The 20,307-nt window shown below is 43.1% G+C and overlaps 2 protein-coding genes across 5 annotated transcripts in view; one reads left to right on the top strand and one right to left on the bottom strand.

The window, feature by feature from the left end:
• The first annotated feature begins 1,855 nt into the window (after positions 1–1,855).
• On the top strand, positions 1,856–4,426 carry BBIP1 (BBSome interacting protein 1). Its single transcript, XM_006135002.4, has 2 exons — positions 1,856–2,014; positions 4,074–4,426. Exons 1-2 carry the CDS (start codon positions 1,969–1,971, stop codon positions 4,241–4,243), a joined length of 216 nt encoding a protein of 71 aa, XP_006135064.1. The 5' UTR covers positions 1,856–1,968; the 3' UTR covers positions 4,244–4,426.
• A 1,619-nt stretch (positions 4,427–6,045) lies between these two features.
• PDCD4 (programmed cell death 4) overlaps positions 6,046–20,307 on the bottom strand; it is a 34,033-nt gene continuing 19,771 nt past the window's right edge. For all 4 annotated transcript variants that reach the window (XM_075935484.1, XM_075935482.1, XM_075935480.1 and 1 more), the window contains 8 exons: positions 19,033–19,146; positions 18,576–18,797; positions 16,793–16,890; positions 13,698–13,812; positions 12,455–12,562; positions 11,366–11,476; positions 9,011–9,150; positions 6,046–6,741 (listed from right to left, as the gene is read on the bottom strand). In XM_075935484.1, coding sequence (XP_075791599.1) covers positions 6,681–6,741; positions 9,011–9,150; positions 11,366–11,476; positions 12,455–12,562; positions 13,698–13,812; positions 16,793–16,890; positions 18,576–18,797; positions 19,033–19,146 — 969 coding nt within the window. In that variant the 3' untranslated portion in view covers positions 6,046–6,680. The remainder of the gene's footprint in view (positions 6,742–9,010; positions 9,151–11,365; positions 11,477–12,454; positions 12,563–13,697; positions 13,813–16,792; positions 16,891–18,575; positions 18,798–19,032; positions 19,147–20,307) is intronic.

Below are 20,307 nucleotides of genomic sequence, written 5' to 3' on the forward strand. Positions count from 1 at the left end.
CTAGGGATGTAAATACCCCTTAAAAATGTTAACTGATTACACGATATAACTTTAATTGGTTAACCAAGGTCTCCAGACCAGGCCTCTGTGGGCAGCAGAGCTGCTCCAGCTTGCTGGGGTCCCACCATGCCATGGGTGGGGGGCTGCTTTCAGCCCGGCCCCGCACATCCCAGTGGGCCCAAGCAGGCTGGAGCGCCTCTGCCCGCAGCACGGTGGTCCTGGCCAGGCTAGAACAGCCTCCTTCCCGCATTCAGCAGAGGTCTGCTTCAGCCTGGCTGGGCTGCCAGTTAACCAGTTACCCGGTGAAAAGCTGCCCAGCACCAGCGATGCTTACTGGGTAACCAGTTAACCTTTACATCCCTACCTGGGACCAACATCCCCTGTAAAATACAAACACACGCAGCTGTGCATCGATCTTTAACTACCACACACATCACACTGAAGGGGCATGGCCAGAGCCTGGGTCCCCTTATGTGCTGGGCCTTCAACCAGCTCAAACTACAACAGACCCAGGAGCAGGTTGAGGGGAGAGAGCTCTTGGGCAGAAGCCATCCAGGCAGCATTGAAAATACATTAAAACCGCTTATAGATCCTGTCCTATTGCAACCCGGGTACCTTTTAATAGCTTCCTGCTGGCTTTTGCTGCAGCTCACCCAGCTCTTGCCAGAGCTACACACCTGGGTGCATCTGTTTACTTTCACCTGTGCCTCCAGGACAGAGGTGGTGGCTTGTTTGTCGTTCTGAAAGGAGAAAACCCATACAGCAGAGTCTAGAGTAGCTGGCCCCCAAGATAGAGAGACTGAAAACAAAGGCAAGTCAGATACCAGAGCCAGGGGCGGATATAGGGCAGGGTGAACGGGGCGGCCGCCCCGAGCCCCGCGCTTCAAAAAGCCCCGCGCATGCGCCGTGGCAAAGGGGGGCCCCCGCGGAATTATGCTGCCCAGGGCCCTGCAAAACGGTCATCTGCCCCTGACCAGAGCATGCACCAGGTCGCTAATCATGTTCAGCCTGAGGGCCGCATGCCGGCAACCATGGGCAGTGGGTGAAGGTAGGGCTAGGCTTGCTCAGCCCAGCCCCACCCCTCCTACCCAGGCTCTGCCCCCATGTGTACAGTAGGGCTATGTCTACACTCACGGCTTCTTGTGCGAGTAATATGCAAATGATGCTAAGCGTGGAATATTGCTGAGCCTCATTTGCATACGTAATGAGCCACCATTTTTTTTCAGAAGAGGCTCTTGTGCAAGGAGGAGCATCTACACTGCCCCTTCTTGCGCAAGAAAAACCCTCTTGTGCAATGCCGTTACACCTATTACTTTTCAGGAAGAACGGCATTGCGCAAGAGGGTTTTTCTTGCACAAGAAGGGGCAGTGTAGACGCTCCTTCTTGCGTAAGAAGCCGCGAGTGTAGACATAGCCTAGGTGTTCTAGGGGCAGAGTCTGGGTGGGGCCTGGCTAGGGGTTTGGGAAGTCGATGCCCCCCCCAACCCCCCCAGCAGCCCAGGACAAGGCTTAATTTGCAATACACCAGGGCAGACTGAGGCACTATGAATTATGGAGGTGTGGGGTGCCAAGGCATTGCCTCCACCAGGACCCCACGGACTGCACCCCTAGCATACAGCAGCCCTAACCTTCCCACTGTAGTAAAGCCACCAGAGTTCCCAGCCCCAGTATGCAGTGTGCTACCCCAACCGCGGACTACAATTCCCAGCATGCAGTGGGGTCCCCTACCACGCTTCTCCGCACGCAGTGAGGACAGGGACGCACGGGAAAAGACAGCGCAATGCATGGTGGGAGCGATTGTTATTGAAAGGACACTGCGCCTGCGTTGAAGCATTGTATGCACTGCGCATGCGTCTACTCGCCCTGCTGCTGGGTCAGCTAACGGTGATTGGCCGCGGAGCGGCCTGACCGCGCAGGCGCACGGAGTCAGGCAGGTTTCTCCTGACCCGACAGCGCCCCGGACACCGCTATGCCCGAGGGCAAGTCCCCGCTCCGGGAGGTGCTGCCCAAGCAAGGTGACCGCCCCCTGCTCGGGCCCCTGCCGCCCCCACAGGCCGCCCGCGGGCGGGGGAGGGAGGGGGGGGGGTCTCGCCGCCTGCGCTGCCGCCCGGGCACCCCGCTCAGCCCCAGGCGGGTTGGGGGAGGGGGAGTCGGGCGCGCAGCGAGGGGGGCGGCTCCCAGCGCGAGGAAGGTCCCGCGCGCCTGGTCCCCGCCCTCTCGCGCTGGGGGCGTTTGGCGCGCGGAGCCTGGGCTGCACGCGCTGACGTCAGCGCTGCCCCGCTCAGTAGCAGTCAGGTCCCGGGGCCCGCGCTGCTAGCTCAGGGGCTGGCAATGGTTCTCGGGGGGGAGGGGCATTTCGTGGCGTTTGCCATGGCCCCGGGGCACGACTGGGGAGTAGCCTCCCGCCAGCCTTATCTGGAGCTTTGAATTAAAAACCTAGCAAAGGGGCTGACAGCGCCTGGCCCCAGGGCAGCCGCCCAGGGTTGCTGCAGCAATTTTAAGGGCTCCCCTGCCAGGGTAGCACCACAGCTGGGAGCCTTTTAACGAGGATCCTGCTACCTGAGTCACCTTCTGGAAACTTGATGGCATGGGCAGCACAATATAAAGAGAAAGTGACCAGATAAGGTCCATGGGGGCAACATCAAAGTGTTAAGCAGCATCTTGCTTGCCCAGCCTTGATCTAGCCCATCCTGTCTAATCTGCTCTTAAATCTCTCCAGTGACAGCTACACCCTCCTAAGACAGTTTTTCAGTGCTTAACCACCCTGACTGCTAGGAGGTTTTCCTACTGTCTGACCTAAACCTCCTTTACTGCAATTTAAGCCCATTGGTTTTTATCCTATCATCAGAGATTAAGACAAGGTTTTTTTCCTACTTGTAACACTTTTAGGTACTTGAAAATGCCTCATGTTCCTCTCAGTCTTACCTCTTTTCCAGTCTAAACAAACCTTTGAAATTTTCATATCATCTGCTCCTTTTTCCCACCCCCTTCCATTTCCCCCCATCTTCTCCCCTATTTATTTTGGGTCTGCACAACCTAAACTCAAAACTCGCATCATCTGAAGAAATGGGCTATGCCCATGAAAGCTCATGATACCATCTACATGTTTTGTTAGTCTATAAAGTGCTACCAGATCATTTGTTGTTTTTTTAAGTTCATCCAATTCTTTCAGTCTTCCCTCATAAATCATGTTTTCTAGACCTTCTTGTTGCTCTTCTGGATGTTCTCCAGTTTCTCCACATCTTAAGCATATAGCAGTTTTGACAACTTCTCATTAAAATTACTAGTTCTAGAAATTAAGTTTGAAAGTTGGGATTGCAGATAGTGTTTCCTCTAATCTTTTCCATCCTGTACAGAGTTTTTCCATCCATGTGTGCTATATATTTGTGCAGTCAGGCATGTGCACCCCCAACAGAGACAATATCTAGCTGTGGGCATTCTACTAATCAGCTGGGTGGCATTTTATTTTCTCCTGAGCAGCCACAAAAGTGCACAGTTAACAGAAAATACTACTTCCAGGGCTGCTTTCAGATAACCTATAGCACTGAGTTCTAGCATCTGTGCTGATAAAAATGTAAGAAATGAAAGCTGTCCCCAAAAAATAAGGCATGGTGTTATATAAGTAATCTGCTAATATGCTTGGCTACTGTTGGAAAGCTGAGAATCCTAGTCATTAACTTGATTTTTTTGGAGACAAATATAAGGAATAATGATAGTCTAAAAAAAGTCTGTCTTTTTTGCATAGATCTGAATATATATGAGTCCCAAACCATGGCCTTGTGACTCTTCATTTCCTGAAAAAAAAAATTTTTCTTATGGTTCAAAGACTATGAGCCCGCTTCTGAAAAGCAGGCCAATTCTTTGAAGTTAATGACTCATGTTTTTGCAAACCTTTTCCCAAAAAGAACAGTATATTCTTTTTGAAAGCTAATACTATCTTGTTCAAAATTAAGTATTATCTAGGCTTTCTAAGACATTTGATGCTCTTATTTCAGAAGTATTTGTACTTGGTAGTAAAATGGATGCCAATTACATGAAATTTACATACTCTTTTTTTTTCTTTCTACATTTCAGGGCAACTGTCAGTAGAGGATGTGGCTACCATGGTATTATGCAAGCCAAAATTGTTGCCTTTAAAATCTGTTACCCTAGAAAAGCTAGAGAAAATGCAGCGAGACGCACAGGAAACAGTTCGCCAACAAGAAATGGCACAAAGGGAGCATCAGCAACAAAGCCAGCAATAGAGTGCAAAATGATTCACCCCTTTTAAGAAATATTTTACCTAAATACTGTATCTTAATCTAGTGATTTGCTGTACAGTTACTAAAAAAGAGTTCAGAAATGGTAGAAGTCCCTTCTAAGCTTTCTTAGTTGGTGTCTTTTATTGTACATATTACATATTACAAATGTCTATAGATTTTGCTGAAGATGTGTGTTTTGGTTAGTATGCTTACCCCTTTCTGTGCAGTTGCATCTTATCTTTTTTTTTAATCTCTGTAATTGTGGGTTCCTCCCCCCCCCCCCAGCGCTTCCTAAGGAAATCCCCATTTTAAAAGGCCATTTACAAAAAATGATCTGGGGTCTTCTAATGTTTTGCTGATGGTCTCATCTGCCATACCAAGATGTTAGGGTGGGTGGAAACACTCTGACAAGAGGAATGGGTATTTGTTAAAATCCCTAATCAGTTCCCTTGTTGCTGGCTAACCCCCACAATCTGCCTGCCTGGATTGTCCTGCCCCATTTCCAGTGGTCCCTGTTGAACAGGCAAGGTCTTTGTTCTAATCAGTAGTGCTGGGGCTTTTGTAATAACCCTTGTTTCTTTAACAGATTTGGGATAGGTAATACCAATACAGCTACTCATTCCATTACTCTTGAACAGGTATATAAATCGTTCTGGGGCTCTGGACAAGGTTTGCTAGAAAAGCAGGCTGCTGCTTTAACTTACCACAAAATGGCATATATCAGTTCTAGGATAAAACTGATAGGCTACGTCTAGACTGGCATGATTTTCCGCAAATGCTTTTAACGGAGAAGTTTTCCGTTAAAAGCATTTTCGGAACACAGCGTCTAGATTGGCACGGACGCTTTTCCGCAAAAGCACTTCCGTGGCAAATCTAGACACGCTTTTCCGCAAAAAAGCCTCGATCGCCATTTTCACGATTGGGGCTTTTTTGCGGAAAACAAATCTCAGCTGTCTACACGGGCCCTTTTGCGCAAAAGTTTTGCGCAAAAGGGACTTTTGCCTGAATGGGAGCAGCATAGTATTTCCGCAAAAAGCACTGATTTCTTACAGTAGGAAGTCAGTGCTTTTGTGGAAATTCAAACAGCTAGTGTAGACAGCTGGCAAGTTTTTCCGGAAAAGCGGCTGATTTTCCAGAAAAACTGGCCAGTCTAGACACAGCCATATAGTTTTTGCTTCATGATTGAAGAAAAATACATTCTGATTTGGAACACTTACTCATTAAGGGTCACACAGACATCAGAATTTGTGATTTATAATCAAGAGCTGTGCAAGGGCAGTCACCTTTGTTTTCTACATTGAAACCATAGCAGAATGGTATCATTAATGTCATCCAAATGTTTGCATCTCCATTATATCTCAATGAATCCATAATAGTATCTAATGCCAAAGTGTGATTTAAAAAAAAAAAAAGAAACCTATTCTGAAGCATTTTTAAAAGAAGCAGTGAAAGAATAACTATATATGGAAAGACTTAGTTTCAGCAACATGAATAAATAAGATGTCAGGGCTTACGCAAGTTAATTTTGGAAAAGCAATAGCATACATTATAGCTAAGAATTAAATCCCTGGCAACAGCTTTAAACTGAAATTTTTAATTAAAAAAACACATTAATTGCACAGTTAACAGTATGGGGGAAATTTGTGATTAAATGCCTTTTCAGTTTAATTATTCATGAATCCTCTGCATAATACTATGCAAAGGGTACTTTCAGACATGTATTTTACTAGCACCTGGATCAAAGGTTATCTGCAGAGGAACTGAAGAGCTTTCCAAAACTGTTCATATAAAACAAAGGAAAAGGATAGTTTTACAAAAATTTATTTTGTAATACATTCTACCAGAACTGTTCATTTTTTTTCCAGTTTTGTAGAAAAATAGATGTTCCAGCCACCTTTTACTGCACTAGTCTTTAAGACCAATCAGTGCATTCTTTCCCTGGAAAAGATGAATACATCTTATGACCAATCCATTTTTTAGATTCTTTAAAGAAATAACCATTTTTCCTCCCAAAGCACAGCATTTCAACAGCAGCAGCCAAAATGAGGTTACAGCAGCTTAACTTGACCTCCTCTATAATAAAGCTTTGTATAAACCAGTGATTTTACTACAAAAACACTGTCTTTGAAGGAAAGGAGTGGCAGTCAGACATCAATGCAGAACATGGAATGATTAGGTCATAAACATATGGCACTTACAAAAGGGTAGCTTATTTGAAGGCACCACCACAGAAATGTGGTTACTTGTTATGTTCTACTATATGCTGAGAGAAAAGTTTCCTTCCCGAATAAAAATTTACAAAACTATTTCAGAAATGATTTGTACCCAAAACAAGTGCTTTTAAAAAATATGAACTGTGCTAAGCAACTCTTACAATTTAGATAAAGAATATATTTTCCCCCTTTAAACATCTAAAGGCTGCAAGAGTTGGTTCCTGTACTCAGTAGCTTTCTAGTTTAAGACGACCTCCATCTCCTTCACTTACAAAGCGCTTCCTTCCCCTGTAAGGAAAAACAAAATGCATGATTATAAATTTCACATTAGTGTCAATAGTCTTTCCTTATTTACCATAGCGTAGAGTGATCCCCTGTACCATTAACAGGTTCTGGTAGTAACATGAAGAGGGTAATATTATCTGATTAAGAATTTGACATCTGAAAAGGTCACAATGTGAATATTCTACACAGAACACCATTTGGCTGTGTCTACACTGGCCACTTATTCCAGAAAATCAGCCGCTTTTCCGGAATAACTTGCCAGCTGTCTACACTGGCCCCTTGAATTTCCAGAAAAGCACTGACGATCTACTGTAAAATCATCAGTGCTTTTCCGGAAAAACTACGCTGCTCCCATTCAGGCAAAAGTCCTTTTCTGGAAAACTGTTCCGGAAAAGGGCCAGTGTAGACAGCACAGATTTCTTTTCCGCAGAAAAGCCCCGATCACAAAAATGACGATCGGGGCTTTTTTGCGGAAAAGCGCGTCTACATCGGCACAGACGCTTTTCCGGAAAAGCATCCTGCCAATGTAGATGCGCTTTTTCCGGAAATACTTATAACGGAAAACTTCCGTTTTAAGCATTACCGGAAAATCATGCCAGTGTAGACGTAGCCGTTGTGTATTTATAGTAGCCTCTCAAAACTTGCCCCTCAAGCTTCTTAATAGGCATAATACATCCTTCTCCCTTTCTCAGAATTCCACATGAGAATTAGAACCTGAGAAAGATGCTAGTGTGACACCAAGATATTGCAGCTCTTTAGCCAAAGATCAGGAGTAGTACAAAGTCATGCAAAAGCATCCTTTCCTACACTGCTATTAGGCCTCAAGCTCAAGTGGGAAGAATAATTTCAAAGGGTATGTCTACAGTAGGAAATTATTTTGAAATAACTGTCAAAATAACAAAATCAAATAGAGTGTCTGTACTACGGGGGAGCCTTGAAATTAGTCCGAGGCAGGCTCTGTTATTGTGGATGTGCTACCTCAACTTAGAGCCCCAAGAAGCACTAGGGAGTAATTACTTAGAATTACTTTGGAGAGTAGTTATTTTGAAATTGCAGCAGAGGAGAGTCCACATTAATGTTATTTTGAAATAACTATTTCCCAAGGAAAACTGGAGTACAAATTTCAAAATGACCAGCTTTGTAGTACGGATGCTCTGCTTATCATTTCAAAATAAAGGGGATTATTTCAAAATAACTCCCTACTGTAGACCAGGACTAGGCAAGAAAATTATAATCCTCTTCACATTTTATACAGACATCCAATTACAAATCTCAAAATGCTTTGCAGACATCAATCTGGGGAGGTGAGAGGTTTAACTAAACTTTGCAAAAAAGTTATTTTGAAAGTGCTGCTAAACATAGTAACTAACATTGAAGAATAATGGAGCTTTACATTTTAAATGATTAAAAAACACCTATAGGTGATAATATATCAGTTTAAACTTAATGAATTTAACTCTTCAAAGAGGGACAATTTTTAGTCCCTAGTTTATGGATGTTGGTTCTGTCTGGGATGAGAATAAAAAAATCCCTGAGTTTATTGCTGTTAGGAAGATAGGCATATACTGTGGGGTTTTTTTAAAGGACTTTTTTTTAAAAAATTTGATCTGCTGAAAATTAATTTCTGTGTAAGAAACCTAACTCAGGGGCCAGCAACCTTCAGCATGTGGCCTATCAGGGTAATCCACTGGCAGGCCAAAACTCATTTTGTTTGCTAGCTAAAAGGAGGTCTTCATTGAGAACACTGATGTCTTTGTGCTCTCAGTTCTGGTCTCCAGACCTGCAATTACAGGGAAAATCCTGCAGTAGAGTATGCAAAGTGTAGATGGAATCTTTAGGGAATGTAGCTGTTAAAAACTTATCTAAAAAAGTATGTGTGAACTGAATTTTCAAAAGCTTATAAAATTGACCAAATTTGGGCAGATCTTCACTAGGGATGGAAAAATACACATCCCTGAAAAATGTCCACATCCTGCCAAATTCCTGCTCCAAAGAATGGGAGCTTCAGAGCTCTCCAAAGAAAGAGTTGCTATGATTTTTTTTAAACATTGATCAAACACAATGTATTATTTCATAGGTTCATTTTCAGCAACTGCACTACCCTTTTGGCTGATATTTTCCAAAACAATTCAGCCTGAGGCAGACATGAAATGTTTCAATCTAAATGCTTACAGTTTGGCAAAGTTCTACACATCTGAAGACAAGGTCTTATAACAGTAAATGTCAGGCAAACTTAATATACCAGCTTTGTTTACAGTTATATGAAAAGTACCTTGAAGGACAGAGGTCTCTCAGTGGTTTAGAAATGATTCCAGCCTGAAAACATTCCTCTACAAACCGCTCAAGCATCGAGTATGAATGTGGCACATCCAGGTTAATATCTGGGATTTCACGGTAAACTCGTTCATAACCCTGCAAGAGCAGTGTTAGAGTAATGAAGTTACATTTTGCCACAAGAGAGGTTACTCTTTTATACTCTGAGGGTATTATAATAATCCAAGTAATTTTTTTTAAAGTATTGAAAATAATTTCAAGGGATCTACACTACCTCAGCTGCAAGTTAACACCATGCTATAGACCACAGTATCCCCAAATGTATCTACTTACCTAGGTAGATGTACTAATTGAATCTTAAGGTTCCCCAAAAATTAGAGGACCCGACTGTGACTGGTCTAAACTTGCCTGTACAGTACAGTTTCATAGGCAATAACATCAGAAATGTTTCTAGAGTTTTTACTATTCCTCCCATCACTGAGCAGAGAGTGGGTCATCTCCCCAACATGCCAATTAAGATTAGGGATGTTAAAATGCATTTATTCAAGTAAACGTGTAATCACTGAAAATTTCAGCAGTTACATGGTTGGGGGGGGGACGACACAGAGGCAGCAGTGCACAGGGTGCAGCTTAAAAGCTGGTTCCCTTCACGCACCAACTCCCACCTGTTCTCCCCGCCTGTGATGGGGCAGACAAGTCCCACACTGAAGGGCAGAGGGCAGCCCAGGCCCAGCTGGCGGAAGAGGCCCCCTGGTATGCTCCCAGCAGAGCACAGGTATAAGAGCAGAGAGAGCCCTGCATTTGGGGAGGCAGCAGGAGGGTGGAAGGGAGCAGGCAGCAACCCTGGTGTTTCTGCAGCAGCTGAGGCCAGAGACAGAGCCCGCAACGGACTCCGGGAGTAAAAGCCAGCAGCCACCCCCGCCTGAGACACTGGATCACCTGCAACCCCAGCAAATATTGATTCCGAGGCAAGCAGACTACAGGGGTGCCAGGGCGTGGTAGGAAGCAGCCCAGGGCAGGGGACTGCTAGAGCGCCTTGGCATATAGCAGACGGATTCCCCGCCGAGCAGGCAGGAGCAATAGTCTCTGCCTAAAGGTCCCTGGGCTGGGAGCCGGTGGAGAGGGCGGGCCCAGGTGCCCCTACTACCCATTTTCCTACCCTGGACAGAGGGATCCCTGGCCCCAGAGCAGCTTCTACTGGGACTAGACTACAAGAGCCGTATTTGCCCTGTTAGAGGGGCATTAACTTTGGGGACTAGGTGGTACGAACCATATTTACTCGGAAGGAAGGGTGCACCCCGTGACACGGCCCCACTGTATTGCTGTCTTTGATACAGAGGCAGCAGGAGGGGAAGGGAGGGTTGCATGTAACCATGCACATGGCTCAACCATGTACATGGTTGCACTTTCACATCCCTAGCTCAGACTGCTCAATAATCCATTCCGTACACAAACCACTTCCCTTGTTCTTGGACGAAGGGCAGTGGAGGCCCAGAGAAAATGGAAATTGGACTGAATGTGTCACAGATCCTCTCACAAACTGGGAACCAACATACTGTCACTTGTTCAGGCCTTACAGCAGAACTACATTTTATAATTCAGATAGAGTTAAATTATTTTGTTTTTATACTCAAAGTAATTTTTAAAAAATCAAGTAGAGCTAAATAAAACTACTTCAGTAAGAATGAGTGGTCAGGCTCTATAACAACCTCTTTTATATTGCAACATTATGAAAGATTTACATTTTTAGTAATTAAACTGCATAATTCAGTAAGAAACCTTAACGTTTCCTTGTTATCAGACCATATTTTAAATTAGTCTCAACTCTGTAGTTCTATGAGGGTATGTCTATACAATAAAGTTATTTAGGGATACCAGAGATATCCTGAAATAGCTACCCCTTGTGTCTTCTGAATGCGTCTGCTATTTTGAAATAAAGCGGATGCGCTATTTCACCATCCCTGTAAACCTCACTGTATGAGGAGTAAGGAATGGCTTGAAATAGCAATGTATTTCAAAATATGGTGCTGTATAGACAGCGCCAAATGACAAAATAAGCTATTTCAAAACAGACTCGAAATAAGCTACGCAAATACATGGCACAAACTGCGTATTTTGAGTTTCTGGTGCTGTGTAGATACACCCTAAGACAACACTGGTACTCCCTCTATACATATCATTTATTGCTATGCCTTGGAAACATCAGCTATAGCCTAGTCGTATAAGTCACAAGGAGGGCAAACAGAACCACAGCAGTACCACTCTAGTATAAGGCAAGAAATAGAACAGGAATGAGATTTGAAAACACACACTTTTTTGGTGAATTACTATTCCAGTGTAAAAATATACTTACTCGTCTCATTTGGTCCAGAGTAATGACAGTAGATGTCCAGAGGGACTTCAATAAATCAAGCATCATTTTAAAGGTTGTTTCTCCAGTTGATTCTAAAACCATAATAATTGCCTAAAATGACACAAAAGGACGTGTTTAACTAAAAGCCAGTACCAAGAGTACATCTTACAAAGAATGAAAGAGAATGCTGTGAACAGAGTAGTAAAATGCCCTATTGGAGAAATGTAAATTTAATCACATGCACATACAATACTTGTATCCTACAATATAACAACAAAGCATCTGGTGGAAAACAAGGAAGATGTTACTGTAGATAACTGCCCATCAGGCAAGAGGAAAGAGAGAACATAAGCTTTCTGGACAATGCCTAGAAGTACTCTAAGTCACATGACAATACTTAGGCATCAGTTAACAGCAGTGTGAATGGCTCTACTGTCTGATGTCATGAGAAATTAAAATTTACACTCGTTTGAAGGATGCAAACACCGAGACAAAAAAGCTTCTTGAGAATGAAGAAGAACATTTATAAAAGGGAAAATAATTAGGGTAGGCTCAATATCAGCAAAAATGTATTGACAGAAGGCAGCATTAGACTGTGAAATAGTTTCTTAAGGAGAAGGGACTTTCTTCAACTGCTCTTCTCTCAGGGTCATTAAAAGAAGATTAGACAAAATACTAGGAAGTATACTACACGGAACAACCCTCCCCCGGCAAAGGATTAACTGGATAGCCTAACAGAAGTGGTAAAGACTTATTAAAAGAGGCCTGATTGAAACCTGGTGCAATAAATGGCTCACAGAACTATCAAACAAGAAAATATAGGTTTAACTACAAAACTGAAGCTTGAGTTTCTTGCTGTTATTCCATAGCAGAAAACTGTGAAATGGCTCTCTTAGTATAAAATATACAAAGACTCATACAGTTTAAATGTATATCGTCCTGAAGACACCAACAGTTTATCTGAGCACAAGTAGAGATGAAGATTCCAGTTACGTTACTTGCATAACCATACAAATTAAACCTAGTGTCTGCTCTTACTTATTGTAACTTTTTTTTACTGTGGATAAATGAATACGATTTCTGTCTTACTTCATATACAAGTTCATGGTGAAAATGGGGCACTTCTAGTTCCTGAAGGCAACGTTCAGCTTCTGATACATCTCCAGAAAGTAAGTACTCCTTCAGCAACATGTCAATCTATAATATTTTTTTTAAACAAATGCAAGGTATAATTTCAAATCTTACAATTAATCTGATCAATTCACTATGCAGCCAAGGAACAAGCAAGTGACATACATTTTAAAACTACGTATCCCAAATTGCAACAGCTGTGTTTTAATGAACACATATCTTGAGAAGTTATATCTAACTATACAATGCTGAACCCTTATCCAGAATCCAGACACAAATTTAAAAAACATATAGTGTTTAAACACATATATTTAACATGCTGCCCATAATTAGAAATAATGTTTGATAAAATGCCCATGGGCGACTCAAGCTTACTATGGCTCAGATCAAATTCATTTTCTTTTCTCCAAATCTCCTCACCCTCATTTTTTGGTGACTTATGATTGCACTATCTTCCTACAACTAAACCAGGTTTGAAACCTCAAAATCACAGGCTCCTTCCTTTAGAATTTTCCATTAATATTCAGAATGTATCCCAAACTAATTGCTGTTGCTACTTCCCCATCCTAATTTGAGTGTCTGAAAAAGCTAACCTTCAACCATGAGGCCAAAAAGGAGACTAAATTAAATACAACCATCCCAACCTCAGGATTTCTCAGGATAGCATCTTCTATTAACCTATTTTTCAAAGATCAGAAGCTCTTAATTACAGCCCTCCTCCCCAAAAAACTAGATAAATTCATGGAGGATAGGTCCATTCATACTTATTAGCCAGGAAGGGTAGAAAGAGTGTCTCTAGCCTCTGTTTGTCAGAAGCTGGAAATGGGTGACAGGAGAGAGATCACTTGATGACTACCTGTTCTGTTCACTCTGGATCAGCTGGCATTGGCCACTGTTGGAGAACAGGATAACGGACTAGATGGATCTTTCGTCTGACCCAGTATGGCTGTAATGTTCTTACATATTATCTTTAGGGTATTTGCTGTACAAAACCGAGTATTAAACAAGCCTACAGATGTCCTTTTCAGTTAGTATTACCGGTCAACATTATTAATTCATAATAAAGGCACATTTCAAAAACAGCAAAACACTGTTTAAGTGTGGGGTTAATGCATCTGTCCTCCCTCCCAGTCAATCAGTATGAGGTCTGATACACACACGCTCTCCCCCTCACATGACAGATTTCATACATATTAGCTACCTCTTTAACAAGATTTTTTACAGGTTGCTGGCCACCGCCTGATCCCCATACATTGTCTATACGCTTTCCACCTTTTGTCATGCTCAACAGCACAGTAGCTCGGTCTAATGCAGCTCTATAAAACAAAATTTTTTAAAAATTATTTACACAAATTTACTCAGAGAAGGGAAGGGAAATGCCTTGTTTTCTATTGCAGAACTTGGTTCTGTGAGCTAGGCTATTTTTCTAATTTCTTCATCATTATCTACTATGCTTCCTTCATTTGACATAAGAGGACAGAACACCTATTTCCTTCTACTCAGCTAGTAACAGCTTCCCACAATAAATGACTAGGGAGATCCAATTCAAGAAATCTTACCCTTATTTCTAGGCAACCCAAAATCTACACATCACTACAGATTGCCATCCTTCTTAGATGAGATGCTCACACATCAGAGATAGTTCAGAAGACGCTGTCTGTTCAGGAAATATAGAGTCCACATCGGCAGCCTGGAACTAAGCTTTCTAAAGATCTCTTCCGCACCAACACTCCCCCTTCAGCTATGTTCTGATTAGGGATGTAAAATCCTATTTAATTGGCTAACCAGTTAAACATACTGTTTAACCGATTAACCAATTAAGGGGGAGGGGCGCAAGAGGTGATGGGGAGCGCTCAAGCCCAGCTAGAGCAACCCCCTCTCTGCCACAGGGATGGAGTACCCCACTACCACCATCACTAGCAGGAAGCTGCTCCTTCCTCCCACCCCACTGATTAGCCTTAACCGGTAAGCCCTTACCAAAGGGAGTAACCATTCTCCTTTATACTTTGGAGAACAGTTACCTTCTTAGGGTTCAAAGAGTTCTGGGACTCCTGAGGTCTGAAGACAAAAGTGATGCTTCAGCAGAGGAACACCAAAGACAGAATTTCCAAGGACACAGGGGAACTAGGGAAGCTTGCCACCTTACTGGAACTAGGTGTGAAAAATCCTAAATCCCAAAACAAGGGGGGAGAGTACACAGGCATTTGTTCAGGATGGTCACAGCCATATTATGGAAAACTGTACTCACTATCTAAAGTGACTAGGAGGTGAGAAGTAAACTCAGAAGTGGAGGGGGACCAAATTCCTTCTACCACAGTAAGAAGGGTCTGCATAATTGAAAGACTTTTTCACACTTGGGTGCCTAAAGTTAGGCAACCTAAACAGTAGCCTAGTTTTCAGAGGTACAAAGTACCAGCGGCATTAACTGATGTCAGTGATAGCTAGCTATGGATGCTCCTCACTTCTGAAAGGTCAACACTGTACACAAAAAACAAATGTAACCAAAAATCAGAGGGCATTTTTCAAACCTTATTTTCCTCTGCAACCTTTGCACATTAGGCTGCTCCTTCAAATAGTTTTGACTCTGAAATGGAGTTCTCATATCCACACAGGACAATAATGTTTGAGAAAGTGCTGCTCAGAGAGCATCAAACAAAGAAGAAGCAAAAAGGGTTTAACTGTTTATTTCACAGAATCCCTATGTTGCTTATCCTGACCTACCTACCGATTATATCAAGTCTTTATATCAAAGCCCATCCTAATAAATGCTGATGATGGAATAAAAAAACTCTCTTAAATATGAGTCAGTAAGCTCTTTTCAAGTGGCTGAAGAAAGGTTTAACTACAAGAATTCACAGTTTGCAAAAATGCTAAACAAATTTAGTTTACTGCCTGAATTAAATTCAATTAAGTACTAAAGACTAAGTTAGGGATGTAGTCCACTAGTTGACTACCCGATAAACCTATGTTTAGTCGAGTTGACTACTCACATCCCCACACCCCTTGCTGCCTCTGTATCAGAGGTAGCAAGGAGTGAGAGCAGGAGCGGGTGCTGGTGGGAGCCGGCTTAAAGCCAGTTTCCCTCAGCACTGTCTCTTCGGTGCCAGCTTCGCTGCTATATCCATAAGAGGTGTGGGGGAGGGGGAAAAGGGTGGAACGTCTGCCACAAAGCAACCCCCCGGCTGCGGACAGGGGCTGCTTCACGGCAACAGCCCCTGTGTAAGGGGCCGTCCCAACTCTCTACTGGGACCCCCATGCACAGGGGCTGCTGCCGGCTGGGCAGGCAGACCGGCTCAGTCCTAGCTCGCATGTAGCCTGCCAAATTATATCTGCGCTATTCTATTTTGTTTTAACAGATAGCTACTGTAAGTTAGCGCATATAACCTGCGGGTTATATATGTTTTTACAACCCTCCCTTACCTCTCCCACGGGGTATACTTGTCTGCGGGGTATACACATTTATTTTTACTCACATGGGTGCGAGTGCGGCTCCCCTCCCGTAGGCCAGCCAGCGTGCCTGCACTGCGCTCTCTGCTCCCCAGCCCGGAGGCTGGGCCTTTCTGCGGCTGCACGGGACCTGGGGGTGAGTGAGGCTCCCCTCCCGCAGGCTCACGTTTGGTGGTGGGATGTTTGGCTAAGTCCCCCTCACCCCGGCACAGTTTAAAATACAAGTTAACACCAAGTCTCGTATACCACGCAGGCTATCCACGTGCGCAGGGTATACAAGACGTTTTTTACTCATTCAAGGAAAACCACGGGGTTATACTAGTGTGTGGGTTATACTCGTGCGTGGGTTATATGCACTAATTTACGGTAATTTCACTAGAGCTCCTTCCCAGGCTACACGTGTCAGTCTGGGACCAAACCCCACTGGGGCTCTGCCATTTAAAACACAGCAGGAGTTGAGGGGGGCAGGCTGCCAGGATCCTACTGCCTTTTAAATTGAAGAGCTGCAGCAGGGTTTGGTCCCACACCCGGTGCGATTCCGGACTGAGCCGGTCTGCCTTTCGACTAATTGAGTAGTTGATAAAAATTGTATCGTCTACTCGATTAGTTAAATATCCACTTCTTAACATCCCTAGACTGAGTTTGCCAGAAGTTTGAGTATGTCTTGATTTAAAAGATTGGGGTGGAATGCCTTTTTTGGGGGTTCCCTTAAAGGTTGTTGACTTGGTTTTTTTAGAAGAGCGTGGCCACACCTACTTTATTTTAAAATACCAAATTACTGGTTTGCTTTCTTAGGATTTTCAAAAGTAAACTACACATGCCAATTACAAAGAGCAACCAACCACTTACCGAGCATGGACACAATCCACGGTGCCTTTGTAGCCGTCTATGTAAGTATTACATAAAATCCCATCTCCAACACCTCTAGCAATAAATTGACCCACCAACTGCAACAAAAGAGGAACACTTTCAAGACACTGCATTCCCCATGATTTCTAAATAGACATTTTCACTTTCATAGTTATTCAGGTTCAGGGAGGTAATGCATCTTGGACAGTAGCTGGAGTTATTCAAGATGTGCATCCCTGTGAATGCTCTACTTCAGGTGCACATAGACACTATGCACCTTTGATCAGAGAGTTTTTGGTAGCAGCACCCATTTGACCTGGTCATCATTATTCATCCTCATGCCCTATATCAAAGCTATACGCAGGTGTACAGGCAAGCCCTCCTCATCCATGAAGTCCCCCAGGATAAAACTATGAAGCAGAGGGGAAGGAAGGCAGGTAGTGGAGTACACATAAGGACACACATATTGGAGGAGCTCCAGCTACTGCACTAAGTAGGTAACTTTTCTTTCTTTGAATATTGGCCTATGGGAGCTCCACTTCAGATGACTCTGGAATGGTATCCCTTGAAAGAAGAGGGGGCTTTGGAGTTTGATCCAATTCTGAAAAAAGGACTGCCAGGACAACAGCAACAACCAACTAGAGCAGCGTTTCTTAAAGGTGTGTTCCGCGGAGAGAAAAGCATTCAAAATGGCTGCCCTTAAAGGGACAAGCCTCTTTTTTTTGCTCAACTTTTCCCTGGGGGCTTCCCTCCCCCCCCCCCCCCCCCAAACAAAAAAAATCCTTGGTGTTCCCCATAAAAAAATATTGTTTGGTGTTCCTTGGTCTTAAAAAGTGTAAGAAACATTGAACTAGAGGCATATATCAGAATGCACTGATAACCAGGTTGCTGCTTAGCAAATTGCAGTGATTGGTACATTTAATACTGCCAGAATTGGAGGAGAAAGACACAGACCAGAATCCTGAGACAGCAGACTGGAAATGGTTGGAAGCTGAAAAAACAGACAAGTAAGGCACATCAAGTAAGTGTACCAAACCTGCTTCAGCCAAGTTGGTGCAACTAGAGTAACTCTGGCTTTCTCTTGATTGATTTTATTCAATATATTCAGAATCAATGGTGCTGGAAGATATGCACAGAAAAGGCCCTTCATTCAACAAATGAGAGAGACATCTCCCAAAGACTGATGACACACACCTCCTCTCAAACCAAATTTCTTGCACTTCGTTGGCAGCAGCTGCAAAGACGTCCACTTACAGAAGCCTAGAGGTCAGAATAATCTAGAGCTCAATGGCCCAGCTCAGGGGTGGGCGAGAAGATAGCAGTGGTTCGCCAGGGTTAGCCCCTGGCGAGTCGCTGCCACTATATTTACCTGCGCCTCTGCTGTGCAGGTGTTTGCAGCTCTCACTGACCGTGGATCGCCGTTCTCAGCCAATGGGACCAGGATACTGCTACTCATAGTTCCCAATTCACAGCCAACGAAAAAAACCCTCAGTTAAAAGTAAAGGTGCATATGCACACCGGAAGTGGGGTACATAGGAGCACTATTTGAAGAAGGGATAGATTTAAAAATAAATAAATAAAAAGGGAAACGTCTCAAATTAAAACACCAGCCTGAGAGTTGGGAAGGGGAGTGGTGAGACAGAAGGGAACTATCGCATACAAATGATAATGCCACTAAGCTCTTTAAAATACATTGCTCCTTATTTCATGAAGTAGTTTAACTGAACAACGCTAGCCATGGCAGATAAAGACAAAGATCTGGTGCAAAAGGCTTTAGGCATACTTGTGGCGCTCTGGGAGAATCCAACACCAATTCAGGTAGCTCTTCAAGTAGTCGATCAAATGATTTTTCCACATCACTTGTGCTCACTACTGTCCCGCAAAGGTCAGAGAGGAGCTTAGATGTCATTTCTCTGTGGCTAGCCTTCCCCTCTAAAGACAATGATACGGCCAGCACTGGCACACTGTATTTCATTTCACCAAGATTTAAATCCCTCAGCATCTCCTAAATAAGAGAAGAAGAAAATATATTAACATTTTAATAAAAATGTTAATTTAGTAAAACAGCTTAAAGATTTAATAAACAATTTTCAAATCATCGCAATAAGGGCAGAGGGAAGATTGTTTGGATGCCTTAATGGAATATCCATATCAGCACCGCTATAATCTCATTTTTAATTGGCTGTGATTTCCCATGTAAATATGATATTTAAAAAAAAAATACAAGCTGTCAGACATACCGCAACTTCATTAGTATCTCCATGTTCAAAGTATTCCTGCAAGATTGGTGTTAAAGTTTTCTCAAATGCTCTTTCATCCAAAGGTGGAACTACGGTTTCATAGACACAGTTCTCCTGTTTAAAAAAAAAAAAATCAGATACTGCATCTGAACAGCAGACACATCTCTCTCATACGCTCTTTATTGCCAAGCTTAAATGCTTTCTAAATCATTAACTATTGGGTACAGGCAGCCAGGATTTCTAATCAGCAATAGATGCATTGTGCCTTTCCATATACTCATTACAAATTCATTAGTTTTAAGCAAAGACCAAAGTCAACATTTCCCAAAAATATAAAAACTTAATTTGCTAGTAAGTAACATTATAACTTCCAATACATTGTGTATGTGTGTGCGTGCGTGCGAGTGTGTGCGAGTGAGAGAGAAAGAGAGAGAAATGGTATTGAGTACAACATTATAACTTCCAATACTGTAAGCACCTAGGATTCTTCTGGCACGATACTGTTAGAAATAGTGTGTGTGTATCATACATGGAAGGGAAGGTGACAAATTCTTATCTAGCTCTGCAGGATAACAAAAATGTGCAGCATAACTCTTAAGTTTAGACCAGACTTTGTGCATCTTCCCCGACAAGTTACCCTCCCCTCCCCGATAAAGCAGCAACCTATTTTTCTTCTTCCCAAGCAGCCTTAAGTTAAGTACTTCAAAAATAAATGAACATTTTTGGAAGTGGACCATACGTGAATTAACCTCTCTTTTGATCTCACCACAAAAGAGCACAACTGGCAGCCTCTAGTCCAGGGAAGCTCAAGAGCAGTAAAGTAACATTTGTATGTTTATGTCATACCGAGACAACAGTATAGCAGCATTTCTGTTGGAAATTTACACCTGCATTGTTCCTTCCAGTATTAAGTTGGCTCAAACTAATGATTTTATTCCCACGGCTCTTTAAAAATCATGCTAAAAAGAAAATTCTTATGCACAAACCACCCATTCTGATGAAAAAAAAACCCCCACTTATCCATTTATGTTGTCACATTCATTTTTTCCAATTAAGTGTTTCTGGTTTGCCATGTAATTTAATTATTCTTAACAATATGCAATGACTCCAACAGCCTTTCTACCAGTTAATGCAGGCCTGTACGCAGAGGGATCCTCCAAGTAAGCATGGTCTGTCTGACCAGGGGAAGGCTGGGGCTGATTCCTCCACTCCTGGGGCCAGCCCAGGCCTGGAGAAGGGTCGGGGGAAAAAAAAAAAATCAATCCCAGCCTTCAC

The sequence above is a fragment of the Pelodiscus sinensis genome, chromosome 8 (assembly GCF_049634645.1).
Source record: "Pelodiscus sinensis isolate JC-2024 chromosome 8, ASM4963464v1, whole genome shotgun sequence".
Classification (NCBI taxonomy): Eukaryota; Metazoa; Chordata; order Testudines; family Trionychidae; genus Pelodiscus; species Pelodiscus sinensis.

What these genes read in the sequence shown, in the direction of transcription:
- BBIP1 (XM_006135002.4), top strand. Translation starts at nt 1,969, where the DNA reads ATGCCCGAGGGCAAGTCCCCGCTCCGGGAGGTGCTGCCCAAGCAAG. An exon ending in GGAGGTGCTGCCCAAGCAAG is followed by an intron (nt 2,015 to 4,073) that starts GTGACCGCCCCC and finishes TCTACATTTCAG; the next exon opens with GGCAACTGTCAGTAGAGGAT.